The sequence below is a fragment of the Peromyscus californicus genome, unplaced genomic scaffold, assembly GCF_007827085.1.
Source record: "Peromyscus californicus insignis strain IS unplaced genomic scaffold, ASM782708v3 Scaffold_3__1_contigs__length_106647218, whole genome shotgun sequence".
In the NCBI taxonomy this organism is placed as follows: domain Eukaryota; kingdom Metazoa; phylum Chordata; class Mammalia; order Rodentia; family Cricetidae; genus Peromyscus; species Peromyscus californicus.
The window spans coordinates 68,328,395-68,354,712 of NW_026294551.1; the positions used below are offsets into that span (position 1 = coordinate 68,328,395).

The 26,318-nt window shown below is 52.2% G+C and overlaps 1 protein-coding gene across 3 annotated transcripts in view; it reads left to right on the plus strand.

Moving 5' to 3' along the window:
• Tnip1 (TNFAIP3 interacting protein 1) overlaps window positions 1-26,318 on the plus strand; it is a 45,153-nt gene that overhangs the window by 17,245 nt on the left and 1,590 nt on the right. For all 3 annotated transcript variants that reach the window (XM_052757689.1, XM_052757690.1, XM_052757691.1), the window contains 14 exons: window positions 256-383; window positions 2,146-2,229; window positions 4,571-4,762; window positions 7,908-8,002; window positions 9,677-9,800; window positions 12,682-12,771; window positions 14,690-14,755; window positions 14,901-15,032; window positions 18,463-18,591; window positions 20,274-20,405; window positions 20,940-21,065; window positions 21,488-21,553; window positions 21,812-22,006; window positions 23,227-23,317. In XM_052757689.1, coding sequence (XP_052613649.1) covers window positions 256-383; window positions 2,146-2,229; window positions 4,571-4,762; window positions 7,908-8,002; window positions 9,677-9,800; window positions 12,682-12,771; window positions 14,690-14,755; window positions 14,901-15,032; window positions 18,463-18,591; window positions 20,274-20,405; window positions 20,940-21,065; window positions 21,488-21,553; window positions 21,812-22,006; window positions 23,227-23,317 — 1,650 coding nt within the window. The remainder of the gene's footprint in view (window positions 1-255; window positions 384-2,145; window positions 2,230-4,570; window positions 4,763-7,907; window positions 8,003-9,676; window positions 9,801-12,681; window positions 12,772-14,689; window positions 14,756-14,900; window positions 15,033-18,462; window positions 18,592-20,273; window positions 20,406-20,939; window positions 21,066-21,487; window positions 21,554-21,811; window positions 22,007-23,226; window positions 23,318-26,318) is intronic.

Sequence of the window (26,318 nt, forward strand, 5' to 3'; positions counted from 1 at the left end):
CGAGGCAGGATATGGAGGGAACAGACGGCCGTGGACACCTTGGAGTTTTCCTAGGAAGGTCTGGGGAGAGGGTCTCTGCCCAAGCTCTGTCCCCATTACCCAGGCCAGTCATTTCACCTGGCTTCTTGTCTTAAAGGGACAGACCCCCTTTTCTCCAGATCAAGAGAGAACTCGGTCAGAGGGCTTCCATCCCTGTGGGCTGGGTTCAGGCTTCTTCCCTCTTGGGTTTCTTTAACCACAGTCTTGATTTTCCAGGACAGGATACACAGGTCCAGGTAGATCCTAATGCCGCTACCACCACCACCACCACCACCACCGCCACCACCACCGCCACCGAAAACTCCATGGAGAAGCCAGCACCAGCCTCCAAGCCTCCATCCAATGTGAGTTGCATTTGGAGTTGTGACTGGCTGCCTGAAGCTCTTCTCTCCTCGCATTAGTCTGGAGCGCTGGCAGGGGGCAGCTTGCCATTCTGAGATGGAAATCATAGTTAATGTGATCGGGAAGGCGAGGAAGTTCTCATCTACTGAGCTGTGTGATGTGATGTGCTCACCAGTGTGGCACAGACACAGACTGCCAAGAGGCTCAGAAACCATAGCCTGTGGGCTCAGTGGGGAAGGTTAGCTTGATGTCGGAGGATCAGTTCCTCCAGGGACCCTTCAGATATCTGGTCATGTGTGGAACCCAGAGAGTGGAGACTTGGGGGAGGTCTTCTCTAGCAGGGCTGAGACCATAGATAGGGTCATGGTGGCTGTGACTAGGTGGTGGCCAGCTGGACTGGCTTCTCCCATCTGTCCTTCCCCATCTTAGGGCAGGGAAAGCTGGATAGTCCCTGCAAGTCAGGAGAGTTTTGTTTTGTTTTTAGTTTTGTTTTGGTGTGTGTGGGGGTGTGTATATGTGGGTGTACACTGCATGCATGGGGGGAGTGTACACCAGTGTGTGCTTGTGAGGACAGAGGAGGACATCAGGTGTCTTGTTTTATCGATCTTTTCCTTGTCCCCATAAGTCTCTTCATTGGACCTAGAGCTTACTGTTTTCAGATAAGCCAGCTGGCCAGCAAGTTCCAGGGGTCCCCCTGTCTCTGTCCACTCTAGCACTGGGGTTACGGGTCATGGATGCCCAGCCATGCTTTTTACATGGGTGTGGGGGAATCCAAACATAGATGGGTCTTCCTGCTGGAGTAGCAAAGGCTCTACCCACTGAGCCATCTCCCTAGCCCCTGGTCAGCTTTGGGGAATCTTAGAGCCAAGTGCAGTTCAGATGGACTGTGGGCTCATCATGATTGAACAACCAGTAAAGTCTGCTCGGAATGTCTAGAGGTTTGAAAAAATAGAAGATTGGCTAGCAGATTGGCTAGCCACCACCTCAGTTTGGGGTGCATCCCGAGACACTTTCTGCGTCGTCTACCCATCCTCGGTGTTCTCAGAGCAGTTCTCTTGGGGACCCTTTGGGCGGGACCTTCCTTAGTGGTGGCTGTAGTGGCTGCTGTCACCAGGGGTGAGCTAGAGGCACTTGAGCCTAGGAGATGGATTGGCTGCTTAGGCAGGGTCTGTCGTCTTGTGCAGAGTCACGCCTGTGTGTTAACTGACTCTGTGGACTCGGTGTCTTCGTCTGTCCAAAGAGAACATGAACCTCGCAGCCACTCCATGAGTGACTGGGGAATAAAGCTCGTGAAACATTTTAAAACACAGAGTCCTTGGGCCCGTGAGGTGGCCTGGTGGGTAAAGGCGATTGCTGTCAAGTCTGAACTAGAAACTTCAGTTCTGGCCCCAGAACCCATCGGGGAGAGAGAAGCAACTCCCAACACTCTTCTCTAACCTCCACACGTGTGCTGAGGCACACACGCGCGCACGCGCACACGCACACATACACGCACATCAGTGAACAAATAAATAAGTAATAGTGGTTCAGGGTCAGCTCACCCCACACCCCTTTCACAGATAAGGTGACGGCCATGGAGGGGTGTGACCTCAGATCACAAGGAGGGTGGTGGCAGTTGTGTGGGGTCTCGGTGGTCTCATGTGAGTGGTGTGTGACTGGTCGCCTCTGGGAACTCTACACTCTTTGCCCTTCTGTCCCCTCACTGCTCTTCGTTGGGGGCAGAGTGCATTTCTTTTGGGCAGCCTCTAACTCTCTTTTGCACAGGGCGCCTCCTCTGACTTTGAAGTGGTCCCCACTGAGGAGCAGAACTCCCCACCCAAAACTGGCAGCCACCAAAGGACCATGATGGTGAGCACTGGCAGGCCCCCTGAGCACATCCTCTGCTCTCCTTTCTGTCTGTCACCTGCCCTACGTGACAGACCCTGGGGCCATTCAGATCCCTTGAGTCCCCTGGAGTTATGTGGGGGACACAGAGGGGCTGGAGCATGGGGTGCTTCTCGTTCTCATATGCAAATCCCCTGTTGGTGACTTCCCCGGCTTGGGGCACCCAGTACCCCACTGTTGTGAAAGCCTGGGCCATTGCCAGCCCCACTGGCCTCTGGGCCAATCACCTTTCTATCAGTTATGATGACTCAGCCTTTTAGGTCTGTAGGCTCCAAGCCTGGGGGTGTGGAAAGGGTCTGCCTGGTGCTTGTGGTGGGGGTGGGGGATGGGAGTAATTTACCCTTTTGTGCAGATCCTTGCCTCCCCAGGAGCATTGGGTTGGAGGTTAAACTTTCTGTTCACATGTGGGGCGGGGTGCACACACTCCTTCAGCTTCAGAGGGCCGCCCTTATCCCTGTTCCTACCCGTGCAGCGCTTGCCGCCTTGGTCCCAGCCATGTAGTCTTGTTCTTCCTTAAAACGCCAGACTTCTGGGAGAGCTATTGTGAAAGTTCTGGAAGATTCGTCAGAGACCTTCCGTTCCTACCTTCTCCTCGTCCCTCCCTCCCTTCCCATTTAATGTTTGCTTTATTCTGTTTTGTGTGAGAGAGAGAGAAATAAGGTCTCACTCTATAGCCCAGAACTCAGGGCAAGCCCCTTGTCTCATCTCCTGAGTCCTGGCAATGCCAGGCATGCCCCACTGTAGACCAAAGTTCTTTTTAGATTGTTGTTATGCTAGTGCTACATGACCTCGACGTCACGGATGCTGCAGCCTCTACCGCCTCCAGTCATGAAGGGTTGAGTGGCTGGTGCACTTTTGCTCACCCACAAACAGCAACCCACCTCCTGCAGCATTTAACCTTTAGTGCTGAGAGGATCATCCTGTCAGACGGGGCTGAGTGTGAGACAGAACCTGTGTTTTATCTCCTGGGACCTTATGTCTCGTCCTGTTCTGTCCCCGAGGAGAAGACACAACTGAGGAGGGAAGATTCCCTTGTTCAGAGAGGTTTCACCATGCGACCATGGGCCGGTAACTTACCTCTTGAGTCAAAAGTCCCTGCGTAGTCAGTCTGTCTTGCCTGTGCCAAGCCAGGAATGCACCAGCTCCTGCTGGTAGCTTGGGGGCTGGTTGGAGAAATTTGAGGGATCTGAAGAGCTTTATGAACCTTCAGAGAGCAGCCTTGGCCACCCCTGGCCCTTCGTGGGAAGAAGTGGTGGGGAAGGGATGCAGATTGGAGAGTGCCGCCTGTCTCCGAACATGGTGTTGACAGGGAACAGGCTGAGTATCCAGTTGCCACAGAGCTTAGTAGCAGGTCCCCGAGGCCTGGATTGCAGTCAGAAGACGCCGGTTGTAGGACTGGCTCTGCCGTGTACTGACTGGGTTGCTGTGAGCAAGTTCTGTCACTGTGCGTCACTGTCCCGGCCTGAACCCTGACGTCCCTGTAGCTCTGCTCTGATTCTCTGAAGTGTGGCAGGAGGTCTGTTGTGGGAGTCTCTGAAGTGTTTCGGGGGAGGGGGTCTGGAGGAGCTGAAGCATGGGAGCATTTGGGGTAGATGATCAGGGTACACAGAAATGAGGCCTACAGAACCCTGGGGTCTGGCACAGGGCCTTGGGCACGAGGAGGTTGGGAGGCCAGGATTGGTGCAGTGAGAAGGGAAGGCCCACTGGCATGGACCCTTAAGCCTGATGTGGGCATAACCAGGGCAGTGGCTTCAGTGGGAATGTTCTCGAGACAGTGCAGAGAGCAGTACTGAGCTGCTCTGCCCAGGCTGCTGTGTCTTGGAATACTGCACTGTGTTGTATTCTGTGGAGGGTTGGAGCTGTGGTTCTTAGAGTCAGATGGTATCGCATCCACTCCCAGGCAGACCCCCTCCCCCGTGTGGAGCCTCTCTGAGCTCAGGAAGCAGGGTGTGTGCAGCTAGAGACACTCTGCCTTCCCTGCTGCAGTAAAGGAGGGAAGTGATAGACACACTGCGGAGAGGATGCCCGGCCTGGGGGAGGGTGAACCGACTACTCTCGGGCACGCAGTAAGACTCAAAGCATAGGAGGAAGATGGCTCTGCTGCTTAGGCCAGTGAGTGGCCTGGAAGTTCTAGGTCCTGCCCTGTGAGTCAGCTCCAGATGGGGAACCTGTGTAACTGGAAAATTTCCCTGGGCTAAGCAGAGGCCACAGGGGAAACTGAGTCATGAGGAATGGGGAAGCAGTGGGAGAATTGACTGGCATCGCCTGCTTAGGCTTGGTGAAGATCATGCCCTTGCTCTCACAGGAGCTGGGGTCCCCGCCCCCGGAGGACGGCAATCTCATGCTCCACCTGCAGCGCCTGGAGACCACCCTGAGCGTGTGTGCCGAGGAGCCTGACCACAGCCAGCTCTTCACCCACCTGGGCCGCATGGCCCTCGAGTTCAACAGATTGGCCTCCAAGGTGCATAAAAATGAGCAGCGCACGTCCATCCTGCAGGTGAGGCAGGCCAGTGCCCCTCCCCGCAGCTGTTCGTGGGTCCCAGGGGTTAACTCCGGGGACTTTGGAGGGCTGGATTCCAGGCCTACATGGGGCCTCTTATTCACACTGGTGACTGCAGTACGGAAGTTGTGGGAAGGTGTGTGAAAAAGAAGGAAATGGGGAAATGGGAAGTGGGTGAACTCATAATGGGTGCCCTGCGGGCCGTGGCTGGCCAGCTGGGTATGGCCTGCTTTGTTCTCGTCTCTCTTTGGCTTTTTGTTTGTCTTTGTTGTTTTTGAGACAGGGTCTCGCTGTGTATCTCCTGCTGGCCTGTGCTTCACTACGTAGACCAGGCTAGCCTTAAACTTAGAGATCTACCTGCCTCTGCCACCTGAACTCACCCTGAGACTTGCTTTGCTGTCACTGTGGCTCTTTGTATGTTCTGCCCCCCAGAGTAAGAGCTGTTCATATGACCCCTTCCCAGATAGGCAAACAGCCCTCAAAAAAATGTCTTTTTTAAACCCCAAGGTCACCCAGCTGGTAAATGATGGGCTGATATTAGAACCTCAATTCTTATTTTCTTGCATTTGTTTGTTTGTTTGTTTATTTTTGAGGCAGTCTCACTCTGTAGCCCAGGCTGGTCTCAGACTCACATCATCCTCTTGCCTCAGCTACCTAAGTGTTGGGATTCCAGACATGAGCTACCACACCCCACTTTAATCTGTCATATTTTAAATCTCATACCCTTAGCCACCCTCCCTACCCACCTTCTTTCTCAAATCCCTCTTAAAAGGCTCCCTGTGCTGGGGAATGGTCAGATTTCTTTGCTCAGGTCAGGCCCTTGGTTCTTCATTACTGAGTGGTCTTGGACAGGTCACTAATCTCTGTCCTGGAGCTAACAGTGTCCCCCTCCTGGGGCTACTGCATCAGAGGAGGCCCTTGTGCAGTCTAGAACCCAGTGCTGGGAGAGGTCACTGTCAGCTTTGATGGTACTCATCCCCGTGGGCAGGCCGTCTTCACTTGGAGGGCTTTGCAGTTACTTATGGTCCACTTACAGTTAATTGGTAACCATTGGGAAGATGGTGAAAGTGAGTTCCTAGAGGGCCCGCTCAGGACTTGAGCAACCCTCCTTTTGGGCAGAGCCCTCACCTGAAGGCTCCCAACTTTTGGGGAGACTCCTCCTTCTGGGCCAGTCGACGCTGGTGAAAGGAGGGATCCACCCTGTGTGTTTGAGCAGCTGAAGTCTTGGCTGGTTCTATGGCAAGGAGCATGCAGGACATCCTTTCATTGGAGGCTGAAGAAGCAACGGGAATGTGTGGTGGAGGGCCCACAGGTCTAGGCTGGGTGAGGGGACCTCTTTGAGAGGCTGCCAAGGCTTTGGGGTTTTCAAGCTGAGCCCTGAGAAAGAAAATCTGGCATGGTATGGGGGCTGAGATCATTCTGAGCATCAGCTTTTCAGCACTCAGATGGGAGTGTGTGCTGGCTCCTGACACCCACCAGCCTCTTACACCAATTTCCTGATTATTCCCGTCTTGGCTCTAACAGTTCCCAACAATTCCATCTTATTAGGTAGTTGATTGGCTTAATCTGTTTCCCTGCTGAGTGATGTCTTCAGAGAGGGAGTGTACCCACCATGGTGCCCCAGTGCCTGGCACTTCATCCACAATTGAAAGAATGAGTGAGCAAGCCAGGTGTGGAGACTCACACCCAATAATGCCAGCTCTAGGAGCTGAAGCAGGAGGATCTCAAGTTCAAGTCCATCTTGGGCTATATAGCTAGATCCTGTCTCAAAAAAACAAAACAAAACAAAAAAAACCCAAACAAACAAAAAACAAAGTTGGAGAGATGACTTAGCAGTTAAGAGCGCTGACCTGGGTTTGGGTTTGGTACCCAGCACCCACATAGCATCCATCTCACATTCTATAGCTCCAGTTCCAGGGGATCTGATGCCCTCTTCTGGCCTCTGTGGGCCCTATGCACATATGGTGCACAGACATACATGCAGGCGAAACACCTGTATACATAAAATAAAAACAAACCAGTCTTTAAAACAAACAATAGAGGAGCTCACTGCTGTGCTCTTGGGCTCTCTGATGGGGAGTGCTGACCTTTGGCTGCAGCTGATCCTGCTTTGTATCAGGGCACTTACCTAGAGATTCCAAGAACAGCCCTCTGGCCCGGAATGACAGTGTAACAAATGAGCTGTCATTGTGGCCTTCCCTTAGGACATAGAACATTCTGTTCCCTGGAGTCCCCACCCAGAGCCACAGCAACTCCCTGTGTCTCAGCCTCTCAGTGGAGGAAGCCGAGTCCAGCTCCACCTCATTCTTATCTGGTTTGTGTCTGGTCCACACAACAAACACTGCAGGCTCGCACCTGTAATCTCAGCACTTGGGAGGCCGAGGAGAGGATTGCTGGAGTTGAGTGCTGAGAGGTAGAGTGAGTGAGTTTCAGGCCAGTCGGGCTGCGGGTGAGGCCTTGCCTAAAACAGAAAAAGACATATGTATATATATATATATATATATATATATATATATATATATATATAGAGAGAGAGAGAGAGAGAGAGAGAGAGAGAGAGAGAGAGATCAAATGTGGCACAGGGCCCTCTGCTGGACCTTGAAGAAACCAATAACAAGGTTTCTGTTTTCTCAGCCTTCAACCCACAGTGTCCAGCACCCGCAGTGCAAGGCAGCCCTCCCATCCATCCATTCTTAGGCTGGTCAGAAAGGAAGCCAGCAGCTCTGGTCTCCCTGGGTGACATGACACAATTTCCCTTGTCTTCTGTGTAGTAGGAATTCGTTTCTGTGCATACCATTCCTAGAGTGGATATAAGATAACTACTCTAGTTAGAAAAAGAGACCAGAGAAGTGAGCCAGGGAGGGCTGCCAAGGAGGAGCAGTCTAGGTAGGGAGAGCCATGAAGGGAAGAGGGAGGGAATTCTCACTGGGAGGACCAGGACCCCAGTGCATCCTCACTGCTGGCTCCCATGGAAGGGAAGCCTGGATGGATGGGCCTAGCGGCCTGGCTCCCAGATGTCCTGCCAATCAGGGGATACAGTATGTAGTGCTGCCTGGTCCACTCTCCGGCTGATACAGTATGTCAGCCTGCCTCGGGCCGTACTCCCTCCTGACCCTCACCCCGTCCACCATCTGCCCCACAGACCCTGTGCGAGCAGCTGCGCCAGGAGAATGAGCTCCTGAAGGCCAAGCTGGACAAGGGCCTGGAACAGCGGGATCAGGCTGCTGAGAGGCTGCGGTAAGTCCAGGCCACCTGGAGACTGGAAGAGGAGGCAAAGGGCAGGAGGAGTCATGTGACACACTGGTTCCCGGGATGGGGCCATGTCTCAGAGCTCTGTTCTGACAGCAGATCTCTTGGTCCTTCTCCTTGTATTTTGTTCACCTTGGGAGGGGATGTAGACAGCATTGAGAGCTGCCCTTCTCCATTGGGGCAACCGCTAACATTTGTTAGGAGCTGACTCAGGACTCCCATGCCCCCTGGTGGTCATTATCATTCCCTGCTCCCATTTTCCTGGGATCTTTGGAAGTCCCTCACTGGACTCAGGCCTATGGGAAGGCATACGTGTTTACTCCAGTGTCTCTGTCCTTGGCAAGACTGAGTTGGGATGTCTTAATGAACCATCTGAGTTGGGATGTCTTAATGAACCATAAGGTCTGCCCATCACCAGGATCTCTGTGACCACAATGTAGGAGGCCTGGGGAAACAGGAATTTGTGATTGCTGGATCTCAAAGGGCCTTTGTCCTCATATCGTACAGACTAACTGCCATTGAGGGGAGACAGGCCCAGAGAGAGGTGGGCTTCCTAAGGGTCTCACATAAGGACCTAGGCATTCACTGGAGTAACAACAGTTCCTGCTCACTGTGGTCCTGGGTAAGGGTGCTGGGTTAGAGCCAGGACTTGCCACTCTTGTTCCCTCTTGGTCATTGTGGCCACGGGCCATTTTGCATCAAGGTGCCTTGCTTTACTTTTGGATGGCCTGGTGGTTGGAGCTTTAGAGCCATACGCCATTATTCATGGAGGACATGGATAATGTCAAGGGCAACGATGCCCAGAGTAAAGGAAAGGTGAGTGGGTGAGAAGGGAAAAGCCTTCTCCCAAGGGCTTATGTATGGGTAAGAAGGCAGGAATTCAGGTCCTTGCTGAGTGGCCTGCGAAAAGCCATTTGACTCCATGGTGTTCCTGCAATTATGTGGAAGCTGAGGGAGTGTGTCCATGTTTCAGGCATCCTGAGACCCCAGCACTAGCTGCCTCATGAGCTTAGGATTTCACTCTCATTTAGTTAGATTTCTGCTTGTTTGGTTTGGAACAGTCTTGCTCCATAGCCCAGGGAACTCACTATGTAGCTCAGGCTGGCTTCAGCCTTCTGAACATTGGGGTTGCAGGTGTGAGCACCCACACTCAGCTTTGCTTGGCAGCTGCCCCTACTGTGAATTATAAAGGTCTCCCCTGGAGCGTCACCTGTATTCACCAGATGAATACCTTGGAGAAGCAGATACAGTGACAGGTGTATACAGATTCACTGACGGGTGAGAAGATGGTTCTGCCAGCAGCGGCTCTGAGGCAGGAGCCTGCTCTTTCTGTGTTGATGAAGGGGAGTGGCAGGTGCTAGTGAATGCTCAGGACCTACTATCACCACACAGGACGCTCGGCTGTAACCAGAGGGACAGAACTTTCTTAGGAGAACAAGATGGTAGGATCTGAAGACGTCCTGTGTGCAGACAACACACAGACAGGGAAACTCTGCTAAGGATTCTCAAGCTCGCACACCCTCTAGGTGGCTCGTGGATGCCCTTTCGGTCTTGTCACACTTCCCAGAACACTGCTACAGTGCCGGTGACAGCGGGTCGCTGGCTTCAAAGGCTCCTTAACCAGGGCTGACATTGTGACTTCTCCACTTGCCTCTTACCCAGGGAGGAAAACATGGAGCTCAAGAAACTGTTGATGAACAGCAGCTGCAAGGAGGGCCTCTGTGGGCAGCCCAGCTCCCCAAAGACAGAGGGTGCTGGCAAGAAGGGCATGGCCGGACAGCAGCAGGTGCGTGGCGGGAAGTTCTAGTGTCCCAGGCTTCTCAGGCCCGGGATCTGCTCACCTCCTCAGAGTGAGCCCACCTCCTCCTGCACAGTTCCAGCGGCAGAAGGTTCTAGATAGACCACGTTTCCTAGCTCAGCATCCGCCTCTGGGGTATGACCACTCCTTAGCCTTTTGTTCTGCCTTCACTCCCTGTGGAGTGTCCCACTCCCTGAGACACATGCTCAGAACTAATGGCAAGTCACGTGGCTCTGTGACCCCTCCCACCCCAGTGGCTGCTTCTCTTGCTTGTTAGCTCAGATATCCAGCTGCTGCTCATGGGAGTTGGGTTCAGTGTTTTGCTCATTCTGGGTACTAGCACCTTAATGCATACACCCTTTTTTTGAGGGGATGGGGGTCAAGGTCTCTCTCTTTCTCTGTCTCTGTCTCTCTCTCTCTTAAAAGGTGACTCCCAAAAGTCAGTGTAGTACCTCAGACACTGCATGGCAGAACTGAGGTGTCGGGCTGAATGAGATCCTTTGGGGATTGTGTTAAGCTTGTGAGATTGCACCTTGGAGCCTCTGCATGGAGAGGAAGACATTGGCAGCATCGTTATGGTCTAGGGATGCCACAGCACTGACCCACACCTCCCCACCTCCAGGCCCAGCCTTGCCACACAGCCAAGTCCCAAGTATCCCTTGCTCCACTTTCACCAGAACCTCCCGTCTCCTCTCACCCAGTCTTTAACAGAACATGCTTCCCCACCCCACACTTGAGTGAGTTGTCATCAGTTGTAGCATATAGAACATGCTTCCCCCTCCTCCTTACGTGAGTGTGATCAGTTGCAGCATAAACCCTAATGCTAATAACTTTATACTATGTAATGTAATTATCCTGGTCACTTACTCCTCTTCACTTGGTGGAGATGTACTTTACCCAGGACTTACAGAGCCCTGAGCTTATTCAGGCTCTTCCTAAAAGGATGTCTCTTCCATGTACACCTCTGGCAGGAGTCTTGGAGAGGTCATGTGCCATCATGTAATTAAGATTCTTCTGGCTGGGCATTGGTGGTGCACGCCTTTAATCCCAGCACTCGGGAGGCAGAGGCAGGCGGATCTCTGTGAGTTCGAGGCCAGCCTGGTCTACAGAACAAGTTCCAGGACAGGAACCAAAGCTACACAGAGAAACCCTGTCTTGAAAAACCAAAAAAAAAAAAAGAAAGAAAAGAAAAAAGAAAAAGAAAGATTCTTCCATCAACTCCCAAGCAAACGTGAGTTTGGCCAGCTGAACAGCAAACTTCCTCACTCCCATTCTCACTGGCATCTGTGGCCCCCTCTTTTAATTTTTTTAAAGCAGGATCTCATTGTATAGCTACAGTTGGTCTGGAACTCACTGTGTAGACCAGCCTGGTCTCCAGCTCACAGAGATCCTCCTGCCTCTGCTGGAATTAAAGATATGTGCCACCACACCTAGCCTTTAGCTGTTGCTTTTAACAGTAGATTTGGGACAGGGGTGCCTCTGTCTGCCAAGGTAAGGGAGTCCAGCACCCTCAAGTAGACAGTGGGCTTCCTGGAAGCAGGCATCCCTGCCCTTACTCACGAGGCCACCTTATACATACACCTTTTCCTCTCCAGGTGCCGTGGTGTGCTTACAGTTCATAGCCTGTAGGGGGCACTAGAGGCCCACAAACGCTGCTTCCAGCCTCTGCCCAGCCTGTGATAGGGAATAGAGAATGTGAGTAGGAGCAGCATGACTGCAGGGCGGATGGACTCACCAGGTGGGCTCCAGTCGATGGGCCGTGCAGACCCCACAGTCTTGGTCACACACTGAGGGCCTTGGTGACAGTCACTGCATCTGCACTCCCAGCCTTGTTCTGTGGCTGTCACCTCAACACTTACTAGTTGTTTAATTTCAAAATACTTTATTTTGAAGTAACTTGAAACTTAGGCAGAAATGACTTCTGTCCCCAAACTCCCTCTGACTTCCCTGGCCAGCTTCCATAACCGCAGAACCACTTCACCAGCCATCTTACATAACTCTGGTTCAGTCACCAAAGTAGGAGTTAACATCAGCATTGCAACACTCTTCAGATGCCACACGTCCTTCCCTCCTGTCCTTTCTTAGTTCTAGAACTGAGTCCAGGACCCACATGGCAGTCAGTTGTCACAGCTCCTTAGTCTCCTCATGCCTGTGACATTGCTCAGCTGTTCCTTGTTTTCATGACCTTGACGCTTTTGAGTTATGCTGGCCAGTTTTGCAGAATAGCTTTGGGTTTCAGTTAGATTGTGGGTGTAGAATTCGGAAGGAATCTCAGAAGTGGCTGCCACGTGCACACGTCTGCACAGTGCTGGACTCTCAGCACGTGCATCTGGGCTCCATGTCTGCCGAGCTCCATGAAACTTACTTTTGTCTACTTTGTGTTGGCGGTTGCATGTGTGCGTGGAGGTCATCAGGCAGCCTGGAGGAGTCAGTTTTCTCCTTCCATCACGTGGGTGCTGGAGATGGAACTCAGGCCATCAGACTTAGTTTCCTCACTGAGCCGTCTCACTGGCTCCCGATAGCTTTAGAAGTATGTACTCACACCTTCCAGGTCAGGGGATTTGGGGTTGTTATGGGGTTTGACCAGCAGTGCCTCAGAACTAGGACTCAAACCAGAAAGATGGCTGTGGAAAGATGGGGTTGGGATGCTGAGGCTGGCAGCCATAGTACACATCAGCAAAGGAAAGAAATCCTTATGGGCTTCCAGAAGGAGGTCATGGCTGTGACACCTACCTCTCCTGGTGCTGCTGCTGGGTAGGAGGAGCAGGGCGATTGGAGACAGGGCTGGGCCCTAGAAGGGCAGTGGGCTGGGGAGTGACACTGTATCTGAGACTTCGGTTCGGTGAAGGCTGTCTCTGTTTCTCCCCAGGCCAGTGCGATGGCGGGTAAAGTCCCCGAGGTGGGGGTCTTGGGTACAGCGGAGAAGAAGGTGAAGATGCTGGAGCAGCAACGCATGGAGGTAGGTGGCTGGACAGAGTGGTCAGTGAGCACCCTTCTCCCCTCCTGGGCCCGGAGGGATGAAGGCCCCACTTGGCTCTCTGGTTCCCACTGGTCCCGGGTCATCTTGGAGAGTTATCATGGAAACCATTGAACCATCTGCCCATGGGAAAGGTCTCTCTTGATCCACCACAGGCACCACTGAGTACACTGTATTTGTGGTACAGCCTGAAATTGTTTGAGCAGCTTAGGGAGCTAGCGGGATGGCTCCGTGGTAGGGGTGCATGCTGCTCTTGGAGAGGACCCTGGGTTCAGTTCCCAGGACTCCATAGGGCAGCTCACAACTCCACCTCCAGAGAGTCTGACCCCCTGTTCTGGCCTCCATGGGCACCCACACTCATGCAGGCGCACATACATATATAACTTAAAAGGGGGAGCTTAGGATGGCTAAAGTAAACTGAATAGCCTGGGGAGGTCGTGCTAAGTCAGGCCAGCATCAGCGTTGGAGACTCGTGCTGCAGTGTAGGGAGGGGCCGACGGGGAAGCAGCAGCACTGTGTGTCTCACAAGCCCCTCCCCACCTCCAGCCCAGGGCCGTAGTCTGTCCCTGTGCCTCTTCTCTAGGGCTCTTCTCACAGCTGGGTCCTTCCCCAGCCTGCCGCTCCGTCACACACATCTGAAAGCTTGCTTATGTGCATACTCTAGATTTATCTTACTCATATCTCACAACTAAAGAATGCTCACTGTAAAATGAACCAAGAATCTCCCTAGTAATAACTACAACTGACTTCAGCTCACTGCATTCCTGCGGGGTTGTTTTGTTCCGGTTTTTTGTGGTACTAGGAACTGGACCTATGGCCTCACCAAGTTGCCGAGGTGAACCTTGAACTCATAGTCCAATTTCCTCAGCCTCCTAAGTAGCTGAGGGCACAGAGGTGCAAACCCTGTATTCAGGGTTTTTAATGCAGAAAATAAAATGACACATACTGCTTTTCAGATTAGTTTTTTCTTTTAAGATTATCTCAGGATATCTGTTCAGATCTACAGCGAAGGCCAATTCCTTTGTTTTTTAGTACTTTTGTCTTTTGTGGTACATCTGAAATCAGAATATCCTCTCTCGTGGTCTGTCATTTTATTTTCTTAGTGATGTAGAGTTGTTTTTCTTCCCCAAGTAATTGCTCTGTCAAGAGTATGGCTTATAATTAGCATTATCTTAAAGCTGAGAGAATGTATTGTGTCTTTTATTTTCTTAATGACTTTGCATTATCTGTTTATAGTGTAATTTAATCCATGTCCTACACTACGCTGACCTTTGGGCGCACACACACACAAGAATATCATTTTATTTTTGGTTTTGTTTTGAGATAGGGTCTCTCTGTGTAGCCTTGGCTGTTCTGGCTATGTAGACCAGGCTAGCCTCAAACTCACAGAAATCCTCCTGCTTCCTTAGTGCTGGAATTAAAGATGTGGCCACCATGTCTGGCTAATTAGTCTTTGTTTTTGCACTTGTCTAAAGTGTTTTTCTTTCCTTTTTTTCTTTTTGTACCAGGGAATGAAAACAGGGCCTTGTGCATGCTTGGCAAGCACTCTCCTACAGAGTCACACCTCAGCCCCTGGTTTTAGTATTTCCATTGGTTACATTTTTCAGAGTGAAATTTAAAGTCAGGGAAAACCTGAGATTGTCACACCCCTTTCAGATTGCCCTTTGAAGAACCACGTTTGTCCTTCGCAGTGACTGTCTCATGGTCTGCGCTCCCTGTTGCTTTCCCAGCAAGGGTGAAATGCAGCTGGGGAGCTGCAGGGAGCTTTGGATCAGCGGCCATGGAGGCAGTGTTACAGCTCAGCCCTGCATGTACTCTGGGCACCTGGGGAGCTGGGACATGGGGTGGGTATCGGGCACCCCTTCCCCAGGTTCCTAACCCGGCACCTGCCTGCCCACAGCTGCTGGAAGTGAACAAGCAGTGGGACCAGCACTTCCGGTCCATGAAGCAGCAGTATGAGCAGAAGGTAATGGAGTTCCTGGGAGCCGAGCGGAGGATGGCTCAGGGAGGAGGGACGAGAGGCTTGTGGCCAGGCTGAGGTGGGGTGGGGGAGGGACAGCTGGGGCATGCTGCCCCCCTGCCCTCACACTCCCTCTCTGCCACTCCTCCAGATCACAGAGCTCCGCCAGAAGCTGTCGGACCTGCAGAAACAGGTGACTGAGCTGGAAGCTGAGCGTGAGCAGAAGCAGCGGGACTTTGACCAAAAACTCCTCCTGGCCAAGTCCAAGATCGAAATGGAGGAGGCAAGTATGACCAGGCTCCCAGTCTCTGAGGTCCCAGAGTCCCTGGGACCAGTGAGCCAAGGACAGAGCCAGGTGCTCTGTGACCTTCTTAAAATTGAGAACATGGGATAACTATTGCTTTTCAGTTTTTCATGCTTGCGTTTTGCACAGCTTTTTGATCAGTTGACTTTATTTTTAAGATTTACTTATTTTTATTTTATGTATATAAGTGTTTTGCCTGCATTATGTCTGTGTACCATATGTGTGCTCAGTGCCTGCAGAAGCCAAAAGAGGGCATCACATCTCTTGGAACTGGAGTTACAGACAGTTATGAACCCACCATATAGGTGTTGGGAACCAATCCCAGGTCCTCTGCAGGGACAGCCAGTACCCTTAACCACTAAGCCATCTCTCTATCTGCTGATAAGTTAAAATCTTAAATCCTAAAGAACTATACAAATAATATAAAAATATAAAAATGGGACATGGTAGGCTCACACCTGCAAGCAATCCCAGCACTCAGGAGACTGAGGCAGGAGAATAGAGTTACAGGCCAACCTGACACAGAGTGGAGCAGGCACTCAGTTGGTAAAGTGCTTGCCTAGTAGGCATGAGGCCCTAAATTCAGTCCCTAGTACTCTATAAATCAGGCATGGGAGTATACAGAGGGAAGTACAGAACTTCAGGGCCATCCTTGGCTACATAGTGAGTTTGAGGCCAGCCTGGGCTACATGAGACTCTGTCAAAATAAAATAAAAAGACCCTGTGTTCTGAAACAGATAAAAGCAGGCCTAGATGGGGTGAGGTGCTGTTCAGAGTAGAGTAGGGCCTCAGACAGAGGGGATTTGTTTATCCAGGCATCTTTCCAGCCTGCTCAGGCACTGTACCAGATGGAGTCAGGGGACACAGTCAGCTCTGCCCTGGCTGGAGAAGAGATATTGAGCGACTAGATGGAGGCTGATAAGGAAAAGTATGTTAAGTCCCACAGCAAAGAAGGGGCAGCGACCAGAGACTGGGCAGCAGAGACCTGGGCTGTGCTGTGCTGTGGAGCAGCACTCTGAAGAAATAGCATCTGCTCTGCCATGTGGGACTGGTGCCAGCCGCGGCCCTCCAAAGTCCTGAAGCAACTGAGTGAGGAAAGGCCACCTGCCTCCCAGACCCTTGGGGGTTTAGTGACAGAACCACTCTTGGTGGGAACTGTGCGCGGGCCGCTTTGCCTAGCTTTAAATCGGATATTTCAACACAGATTGCATTTCAGAGGCCCTCCACCAGCACGTGACACCCAGGTCTTATCTGAGCACTGTTCTGTGACTACCCCCTTCCCTTGAGGATTGGTTACAGAGACACTGTGTACTTGCTTCTGAGTTCATCAGCATGGCTCTCAAGCCAGATGTCCCGACTCTGTGGTTTCTTTTCCTCACTCATGTCTGCAAGGGAGCCAAATCCCTGGAATCTGACCTTCTATCCTGTCTGCTGGGGGAGGGCAGGGCCTTTCCAGGTTCAGCCTGGCCTTGCAGATGGGGACCCCGTGGTCCAGGACGTGCCTTGTCCTAGAGTCTTCAGCCTGGCCAGGACATCACCCCTGTGTCTTGGCCCAGGCTGCCCAGGAGCCACCTCCAGCTAGAAACCACTCACCCATTGATGTGTGGAATATTGACTGAAGGTCACACAGGAAGGGATGAGCACTGATCCTCCTCAGTCTGTCACTTGATCCACATGACACACTACAGATAAGCTAAACACTTTCCCGGAATACCTCCGCCCCCTCCCCAGACCCTGGTCCTCCAAGAAGTAACCATGGTTACATTTTTTTTTTTTAGATTTATTTATTTTATGTGTATGATTATTTTGCCTTCGTGTATGTGTGTGCACCTCATGTGTGCCTTGTCCCATGGAGGCCAGAAGAGGGCATCAGATCCCATGGAATTGGAGTTTTGGATGTTTGTGAGCCACCCTGAGTGCCACGAATTGAACTCAGGTCGTCTGCAAGAGCAGCGAGTGCTTGTAACCCCTGAGCCGTCCCTCCAGTCCCAGACCTTTTTTCAGATCAGACATCTGCTGGCATACAGTTTTTAGCTGTGCCTGCTCTTTATGCTGCACTGTTTTAATTTACTTTTGAGATGGGCTTCTTGCTATGTAGCCTAGGTAGCCTTGAACTCACTATGTAGACCAGGCTGGGCTTGAACTCAGAGATCCATCTGCCCCTGCGTCCGGGCTTTGGGGATTAAAGGTGTCCACTGCCACTTTCCCCCAAACACAGTTTGACACTGCCTAGCTGGCCCATGGTGCAGGCCTGCAGCACCAGATTCTTGGAAGGCCGAGTCAGGATAATCACCAAAACCCAGGGCCTCCCTGGGCTGCAGAACGAGTTAAAGCTTGCCTAGTCAATTTAGTAAGACCACGTCTTGAAATATAAAAATAACAAAAGTCAGGGGCTGAGGAGTTGGGGCCATAGCTCAGGGCTAGGACAGTTGCTTAGCAAGCATGAAACTCAGCCCCTGGAAAAGTAAACAGTTCATTTCCTGGCCTGGTGAGCAGCGTTTACTCTCACCCCTACAGCCCAGTTTGATTCCCAGTCAGGGAAGTATATTTGGGCCGGCGAGATGGCCGAATGGATAAAGTACTTGCCGGGCCCCATATGGTAGGAGGAGAGAACCGACCCTCATTAGTTGTCATCTGACCTCCATATGTGAATACCCACACAGACAATAAATAAATAAATGTCAGAAGTGAGGAAGCCCTTCCTTTGATGTGAATGGATTAGACATGAGGGCCTTGAATTCTGCCCTAGCTCCCTGTGTGGTCTGCAGGAAGTCACCGCACGTACACATGCACACATGCATACACACGCACATGCACACATTGGTTTCCCATTGAATAAAGGGCCTTGATGCCCTGCTCCATCCCAGCTGTGACTGTGATGCTTCCAGGTCTCTCTGCTCCACTCTGGAGGGCCTCCTCCTGTCCCATTTATGTCTTTGAGCATAGTCTCTTCTATTCTTAGAAGCTTGAGGTCCTTAAGGGGCTGAGTTATTTATTCTTCATACTTTGAGAATCTGGTGGAGACAGGGCTTTACTCCTGAATTTCACAGACAACATTTTATACCCAGTTTGGGGACTCACAGCTCTCATGAGGTCCCTCTGTGACTTTTGTTAAGGTTCAGTTAGTCCCAGGATTTAGAAAGCTTACTTTAGAGGGCCTGTGTGGTGCCTGCCCCAGGTCTCTGCAGTTGGTCTCTGCAGAAGCGAACATCAGAGTTGAGGGCCTTACACTCTGCCAGGCTTCTCTTCCTCGAGAGCAGGACCAATGGGCTCTCAAAGACACCAGCCTCTTCCCAGGTTCTGTGCAGAAAGCGCTAAGATGGACTGAGGGCAGGAGAGCCAGGGTGGGGAGTCAGACAGTCCAGGCCTCCTGGAGAGTCCCTGTTTACCAACCCTGCACTCTCTGCAGACTGGCAAGGAGCAGCTGGCAGTGGAGGCCAAGGAATTACGCCAGAAGGTCAAGTATCTGCAGGATCAGCTGAGCCCACTCACCCGGCATCGAGAGTACCAGGAGAAGGAGATCCAGCGGCTCAATAAGGTGGGCACTGAGACACGCTCCCACGGGGGAAGGCTATGGTGAGCTCAGCTGCAAGGCCCCCCCACCCTTCTGCTGGCACCCCCAGTTCAGGAGAGGTGACCCCTTTCAGTGGGTTAGAGGTCCAGTTCCTGTCTCCCCTGCCCCCACACACCCTGGGTGTCGCAGCCCCAATGGGAGTCTGGACTCATTCCTGCCTCCCATGTAGCCTTTGTACATGGTGGCCTCCTCTGAGGGCCTCTATCCCCTGACAGTACCTGGCCTACCCAAGCTTGAATGTCAATTGATGAGCAAAACTATCTCTTTTTGGTGGCCCCATTTTATGGTCCTGGGGTAGCAATAGCTGTCTTCTCACCCTGCTGATGGGTTGTCCTGTTTATGCATACATATACACAAACTTGTTGAAGGCAGTGTAAGAGACCTTCACTGAGAGTCCCTGGTGTCTAGGCACTGAAGTCCAGGGAGGCTCCTGTGGACAAGAAAGAAAGAATGAGAGGGTGTGGGTGACTAGGAGCACTTTGCTGGTTTTTGGTTTTTCAAGACAGGGTTGCTCCGTGTAGCCCTGGCTGTCCTGGAACTCACTCTGTAGACCAGGCTGGTCTTGAACTCAGAGATCTTCTGCCTCTGCCTCCCAGGCACTGGGAGTAAAGGCGTGCGCCATCGTGCCTGGCTCCCCCGCCCCGCCCCAGCTTTGTCTGCTTTTCAGGGTCGGTAGGTAAAATAGAGGCGAAGTGGGATTTGCCATCCAGGCTCATGTAACTAGAGACAAAGTGGGTTGCTGAGGCTGAGAATCCTGAAGAATCTGTCAGACAATGCAGCGTTTCTTGGAGAGCTAGGCTTCTTTCTAGGTCTTGGGTATGGAAAGTTGAGCCAGGCCTGTTCAGAGAAGGTCTTTGTACATGAAGAGCTCAGGTTAACCTGCAGGTTAAGAGCACGGACAGGCTGGGTTGAAGTCCTTGTGTTCACTCATTAACTGTCTCCGTTTACAGTTTCCCTCAGCAACAGAAACCCTCAGCAGTCTCCATTAGGGTTTCTGTTGCTGTGATAAATCACCATGACCAAAAGCGACTTGGGAGGAAAGGATTTATTTCATTTATAACTTTCAGGTCCCAGTCCGTTACTGAGGGAAGTCAGGGAATCTGGAGGCAAGAACTGAAGCAGAAACCATGAGGAGCACTGCTTACAGACTTGCTCCTCATGGCTTACCCAGCCTGCTTTAGTGTATACTCCAGGACTACCAGCCCAGGGGTGGCCCCACCCACAGTGAGATGAGCCTTCCCCTATCAATCACTAAGCAAGAAAATACCTCAAAGGCTTTGCCTATAGGCCAGTTTGGTGGGGACAGTTTCTCAATTGAAGTTTCCTGTCCTCAGATGACTCTGGCTTGTGTCAAGTTGACGAAAAACCAACACAGGACACTCAGCCAAGTCACAGTGGGTCCCTGGGCCTCAATTTTCACATGTGTAAAGTGGGGGTGAGGGTCTAACCTCTACCCCGTGGGATGACGAAGAGGCTTCAGTGCGGTGGCCCAGGTCCAGCCCTGCTGGGCAGTGAAGGACCACTGCTGCTGGGGTTACACTTAGAGTCACTGTGTTACCAGAAAGGCTCTCCAGGAGTGGTCTTCAGGGGGGTCTGACTTCCAGGGAGGCCTGCTAACGACCCTGTCTCTTCTCTCCTGACCCCAGGCCCTGGAGGAGGCTCTCAGCATCCAGGCCTCGCCATCCTCTCCACCTCCAGCTTTTGGGAGCCCAGAAGGGGCTGGGGGCCACCTGAGGAAGCAGGAGCTAGTGACGCAAAATGAGCTGCTGAAGCAGCAGGTGAGGCTCGGAGAGCTGATGCCTCCCTGGGAGCCAGCCGACCTTCCCCAGGCTGGCTCTGCTGTCCCTTCGCTGTGGGCCTGGCCGTCATGTCTCCAGCCGACCTTCCCCAGGCTGGCTCTGCTGTCCCTTCGCTGTGGGCCTGGCCGTCATGTCTCCAGCCGACCTTCCCCAGGCTGGCTCTGCTGTCCCTTCACTGTGGGCCTGGCCGTCATGTCTCCAGCCGACCTTCCCCAGGCTGGCTCTGCTGTCCCTTCGCTGTGGGCCTGGCCGCCATGTCTCTCCTTTTTAACGTGAAGTCAGTGATTCCTTTGTTCCAATAAAGTCCTGTCCCAGAGTCCCGAGTGTAAGACAGGAGAACGCAGACTGACTTCCTCTGGAGAAGTGGGATTTGGGGCTCGAGATGGCCTGCTCCAATCTCCAGTGTCTCCAGCTCTTCCCCGACAGCCCAGCAAGAAGCCTGGAGTCCGGGCCTGAGCAGTGCAGCTTCCAGAAGGCCCCTCACCTGACCCCTCACCTCCCGATCCCCTCCAGGTCAAGATCTTTGAGGAGGACTTCCAGAGGGAACGGAGTGACCGCGAGCGCATGAACGAAGAGAAGGAAGAGCTGAAGAAGCAGGTAGAGAAGCTGCAGGCTCAGGTCACCCTGACCAATGTCCAGGTGAGAGCACTGCCCTGGCCTTACGGGGTTCAAGGACACTGGGGACCTCCTAGACTCCATCCAGCTCTGCTGCCCCTGCTCTCTTTTGACCCTGCCAGCCCCTTGTCCTCTGAACTTTGTAGTGTCTGGTCTAACTCTGCGGCGTTCTAGCTCTGACTCTCCATCAGAGTTGATGCCCAGAGGAGCAAAGTTAACGGGGGAATGAGAGGACGCTAGCGGGGAAGCACTTGACTGCCCTCCTGACCGGTGTTCGGGCCACCAGGAGGGGTGGGGGCCCACAGCTAAGAGCCCAGCTTCTGCCCTTCCTGGAACTTCCCATGCCTGAGTGGTCTCCTGGGCCTCAGCCATCTGCCTCAGGGTGGCGAGGCGTTTTGCCCACACCTGCCTATGACCCGTCAGGCCTCCCTCCCTCTCTCCTTCAGCTCAAAGCACTCAAAGATGAAGAGAAGGCCAGAGAAGCCCTCAAGCAGCAGAAGAGGAAAGCGAAGGTGAGCCGCTGGAGGGAAGGGGCAGATGCATTGTCTGACCACCTTCAGGGAGTGGGGTCCCAAGGGAAAGATTGCAGACACTCTGCTAGGTAAGTGCCAACAGAACAGTCCCCATTAACTGTCATTATCAGTCATCCGTGACCAGGTCCCCAGTCCTGCCTGTGTCCCAGCCTCCCTTGCCCTTGGAGAACTAAGATTCCAGCTACAGGGCAGCGGGGTGGATGCCAGGCCAGAGGCAGATACAAGCCTTTCTTGCAGGCCTCAGGAGAGCGCTACCACGTGGAACCCCACCCTGAGCACCTCTGTGGGGCCTATCCCTATGTCTACCCTCCCATACCAGCGGCCATGGTGCCCCAGCACGCCTACAAGGACTGGTCCCCGATCCGCTACCCTCCATCCCCCATGCCCATGGAGCACCCGCCCCCACTCCCCAGCTCTCGTCTCTTCGTCATGGTGAGTCTGTGTCCCTCCTTCCAGCAGATTCTATCTAGAAAGGAAGGCCAAGTGAGGGGGTGGGAACCTGCTGTCCCGGCGGTTTCTCAGAGACAGGGTGGTTGTGGGCAAGTGCCCAGGCCTGGCCCTGGGCTGCTCTCCCTGGGGTCAAGACTCTGCAGCCCCTAGCTGCCCTAGTGTCAAAGGGAGAAGGCCCGGTAGGAGTACAGATAGGAAGGACTGCCATCGTGCCCCTAGCTGGGCATCCGAGTTGGCTCTGCACTTCATCCATCACCTTCAGTGGAGTCAGGGCTGATGTCACCGTAATTCCCTTCTTTCCTCCTCTTAGTTCAGCTCCTCCCCCTCCCCTCCTCTTTCTCCCACCCCCAGCGTTGCTGTCCCCTCCCCTCCTCTGCAGTCTCTGTCACAGCCCCTTCAGGTGTGCCCAGCCCTCCCCTCGGCAGGTACAGTGGCTCCGGTCCGGCCTCCTGTCTAGCTTCTCCCCTGTGCACACTTCAGTGGTGGCCTTGAGAGGTTGTCAAACTGGGCTGCCTTAGGCAACCCCAGCACAGCTGAGGGAAGAAACCTGCCCACAAGTTTGAAGCCAGCCTGGACAACACAGTGAGATAGAGGCTATCCTGGACTACAGAGTGAGACTCTATCTCTCTCTTTTTTTTTTTTTTTTTTTGGTTTTTGGTTTTTGGAGACAGGGTTTCTCTGTGTAGTTTTGCGCCTTTCCTGGATCTCACTCTGTACCCCAGGCTGTCCTAGAACTCACAGAGATCCGCCTGCCTCTGCCTCCCGAGTGCTGGGATTAAAGGCGTGCGCCACCACCGCCCGGCGAGACTCTATCTCAAAAAACGAGAGGGAAGGAGGCATGGACTCAAAGCTACACTTGGCCATTTTCTCAGCTGAGCGACACGTACCCTTAGGATTTGGTACTTTGTTCCTGTACATTTAGGACTGTTCTGGCTGAGGCTCCTGCTGTGGCTCTGGAACGTGGTTGTGGAGTCCTCCTTCCTTTCTTTTTTCCCCCCTGGGATGTGGGGGTTAGTTTTTTTGTTTGTTTGATTTAGCATAGTTTTAGTTTTCTGAGACAGGATTTTTCTGTATAACCTTAGCTTTGTAGATGAGGCTGGCCTTGAACTTAGAAATCTACCTGCCTCTACAGTACTGGGATTAAAGGTGTGTGCCTCCATGCCTGGCTCATTTGTGAGTTCTTAAGCACCCATCTGTTGCAGCCGGAGTACCCCTGGCGTCCACCCTGTGCAGGGATCCAGAATCCGACCTCCCAAGTGATGGACCCGCCCCCCGACAGGCCTTCAGAAGCAGGTGAGTATGAGTCCCCTGGTAGAAAGGACATTCACCCACCGACATTGACCCAGTTTGCAAATGTTGGTATTTTGTGAGCTTGGTAACATGGAGGCCCAGCTTCCTGAAACGGTACTGAGAGAGGAAAGATGTGGACTGCAATTAGAAATGATTGGAAAGAGCACACATTCGCTTTCTCGTACTGTGCTGGGAGCTAGCACTGCTCAAAAGTGGAAGCAGGCGTGTTCCTGTCCGAGTGAGGCAAGCAGAAGTGAATTCAGTACTCACGTAAACAGACGGGTTGCACTACCAGAAGAGCAAGTTTCTGTGAGAGAGGTCAAGGGGCCTGACCTGGAGCAGGCAGGGCCAGGGGAGTTTTGTGGAGGCGGTGACATCCTAGCTGAGAAGCCAGAGGGGTAGAGGATATTCCTGCAGAGAAAAAGGACAGCCACAAAGACCTCATATATTACTCAGCTTTCTGTGTCTAGGACAAAATGCCTGAGACAATCAACTTCCAAGGAGGGAAGATTTCGGTTTTGGCTCAAGGTTTCACAGATTTCAGTCCCTGGGTACCTGGTCCCATCACTTTGAGCCAATGGCTGTCCAGTGCATCATGGCAGGAGAACACACCAGAGGTGGTCTCTTTACCTCCTGATGGCCAGGAAGCAAAAATAGAAAGGAGGAGCTGGGAGGCCCTGTATCCTCTGCAGGGCTGTACTTGTAATAACCACACTGCCCCCCCACCTCCTAAAGGTCCACCACTCCCGGAGACCCCCAGGCTGGTGACGAAAGCATTTGGGGCCATTCTGCCTCTGGCTCCTGAGGCTTGTGTCCCTCGCACAGTGCACAGTGCACGGAGGCAGTCTCCCAGAGTCCCCACGATCTTGACTTTACTGGCATTGCTTAAAAGCCCAGTCTCTAAGGCTCCAGGCAGACTCATCTGTGAGCACTTGCAGAAACGAAGAAGATAGATATGGTGGCACACACTATATTCCCATCACTTGGGAGGTGGAGGCCAGAGGATCAGGAGTTCAAGGTCATCCTTGACTACATAACAAGTTTGAAGCTAGCCTGGGCTATGACCCTATCTCAAAACAAAACAAAAATCCAAAGAGGATGTTTCATGCACTAGTATACAGTATTGGGCCAGGCATAGAGTAAATATCCCTGTTTCGGAAGGGAGAGAGAGTGTCATAGACAAGAAGGAGTAGACCGAAGGAACACTAAAACCCAGAAAAGCAAACAAGCGCTCCATAGCTCTGGGCTGTCTGTCACCTTGGCTGGCTGTGCCTGCTGCCCTTCGCTCCCTGCTGGTCCACATTCTACACTCCTGGCATCTTTAACTTCCTGGGGTCTCCAGTACAGCTTAGACGTCATCATCACAGTTTCACCTACTACCCTGTCTGGGCTTGCCCACTGGGACTTGGATCCTGCCACACATACTGCCTGACCCCAGCCCTTCCTTTGAAATCTGGGTGGAAGCCATGACCCCATAACACTTGGCATTATGCATACTGCCAGACTACCATCATGTGGACAAATGCCAACATCTACTGCCAATTAGAGCTATGCCAGAGCCTGCTTGAGTCACAGCTGCAGTGGTCAAGAGTCTATGAGTATGTTGAACCTGAACATGGCAAAGAAATCTGAAAGTAGTTCTCTAGGTGGCCCCACCTGAAGGCACACTGGTGCTCTCATCTCAAATCAGAGAGTTTACATGTCTAGGCCTTCTGGCCTGGGACTGTGTAATAAACCAAGTTGGACTCAGACTTGTAGTAATCCTCCTGCCTCCGCCTCCCAAGTGCTGGGATTATGGATGGAAGTCACCACCAAGATGGGGTCTTCCTATTATGGAGATACCCTCAGTACATCTTTCTGACTATTTCTTGGCAAAGCTTTGCTGCTTTTTTTTGTTAGATTTATTATTTTTAATTATGTGTATGTAGGTATGTGCATGTGTGAGTGCTGGCGCCTATGGAAGTCAGTTATCAGATCCCCCTTGAGCTGGGCTTACAGGTGACTGAACTACCTGATGTGGTAGTATGTGCTTTTAACCACAGAGCCATCTCTCCACCCCAAATTGCTTCTTTTTAAGGGTCCCCCTTGGTGTACACTTGATGCCGCTTTTCCAGCCAAGCTACAGTACTTTTTAATCTGCTCTGCCTTTGCTCCTGTTCTTAGAGTAAATCTGGCTGAAAGCAGTCAGCAGTAGCCATGACACTGCCAGAAAGAACGCTGTGTGACCTTGACATTTAGTCCACCCGATTGTTACTTAAAACTCCACCTCACACAAGTGTCAGGGCCTGGACAAAACAGACGGGTTCTTGCTAGAGTGTAACACAAGTGGCCTGATTTCCAGAAGGATCTTCATGTCTAGCCAAAATGTCATGAACCTGGCCTCACTGCCCACACACCAGTCAGTATCGAGCTTTCTGAATCCTCACTACAATTGCCCATTTAGTCTTGGTTATAGACATCTAGGTGGTATCTGCGGCTCTGAACTAACTGCATCACAGGCTCCGTGATGACTGATCCCTCTCTTGGTCAGCAATTTCCTTGGTTGGCAGCTTGCTTGGTGGGCAATTTTCTGTGTTACTCAGCTTTCCATCCCTTGGCCCAAACCCTCAAGATAATCAGCTTACACAAAGGAAAGATTTTTTTTTTTTACTTAGAATCTCAGAGGTTTCAGCCCATGGTTACTTGGCTCTGTCATTTGGGGCATGGCCTCTCGTAGTAGGAGTATATAGCAGAGTAGGCCTGTTCACCAGGAAACAAGAAAGGGCTGGAGTCCCAGCATCCCCTTCAAGGGTGCTTGCCTGGTGACTTTGATTTCCCCCATGGGGCCCTACCTCCTAACTGTCCTATCCTGAGAGCACTGTGGGCTAGCTGGTGCCTAAGGTCTTAAATGTGCCTCTTGGAAAACATTTAAGATCCAAGTCATGGCATTTTAATAGGAGTGAAGGAAAGTGGCTGATTTGCCATCTGAAGAAGGTGTGAGATCAAGGAGGTGTGAGAGCTGGGG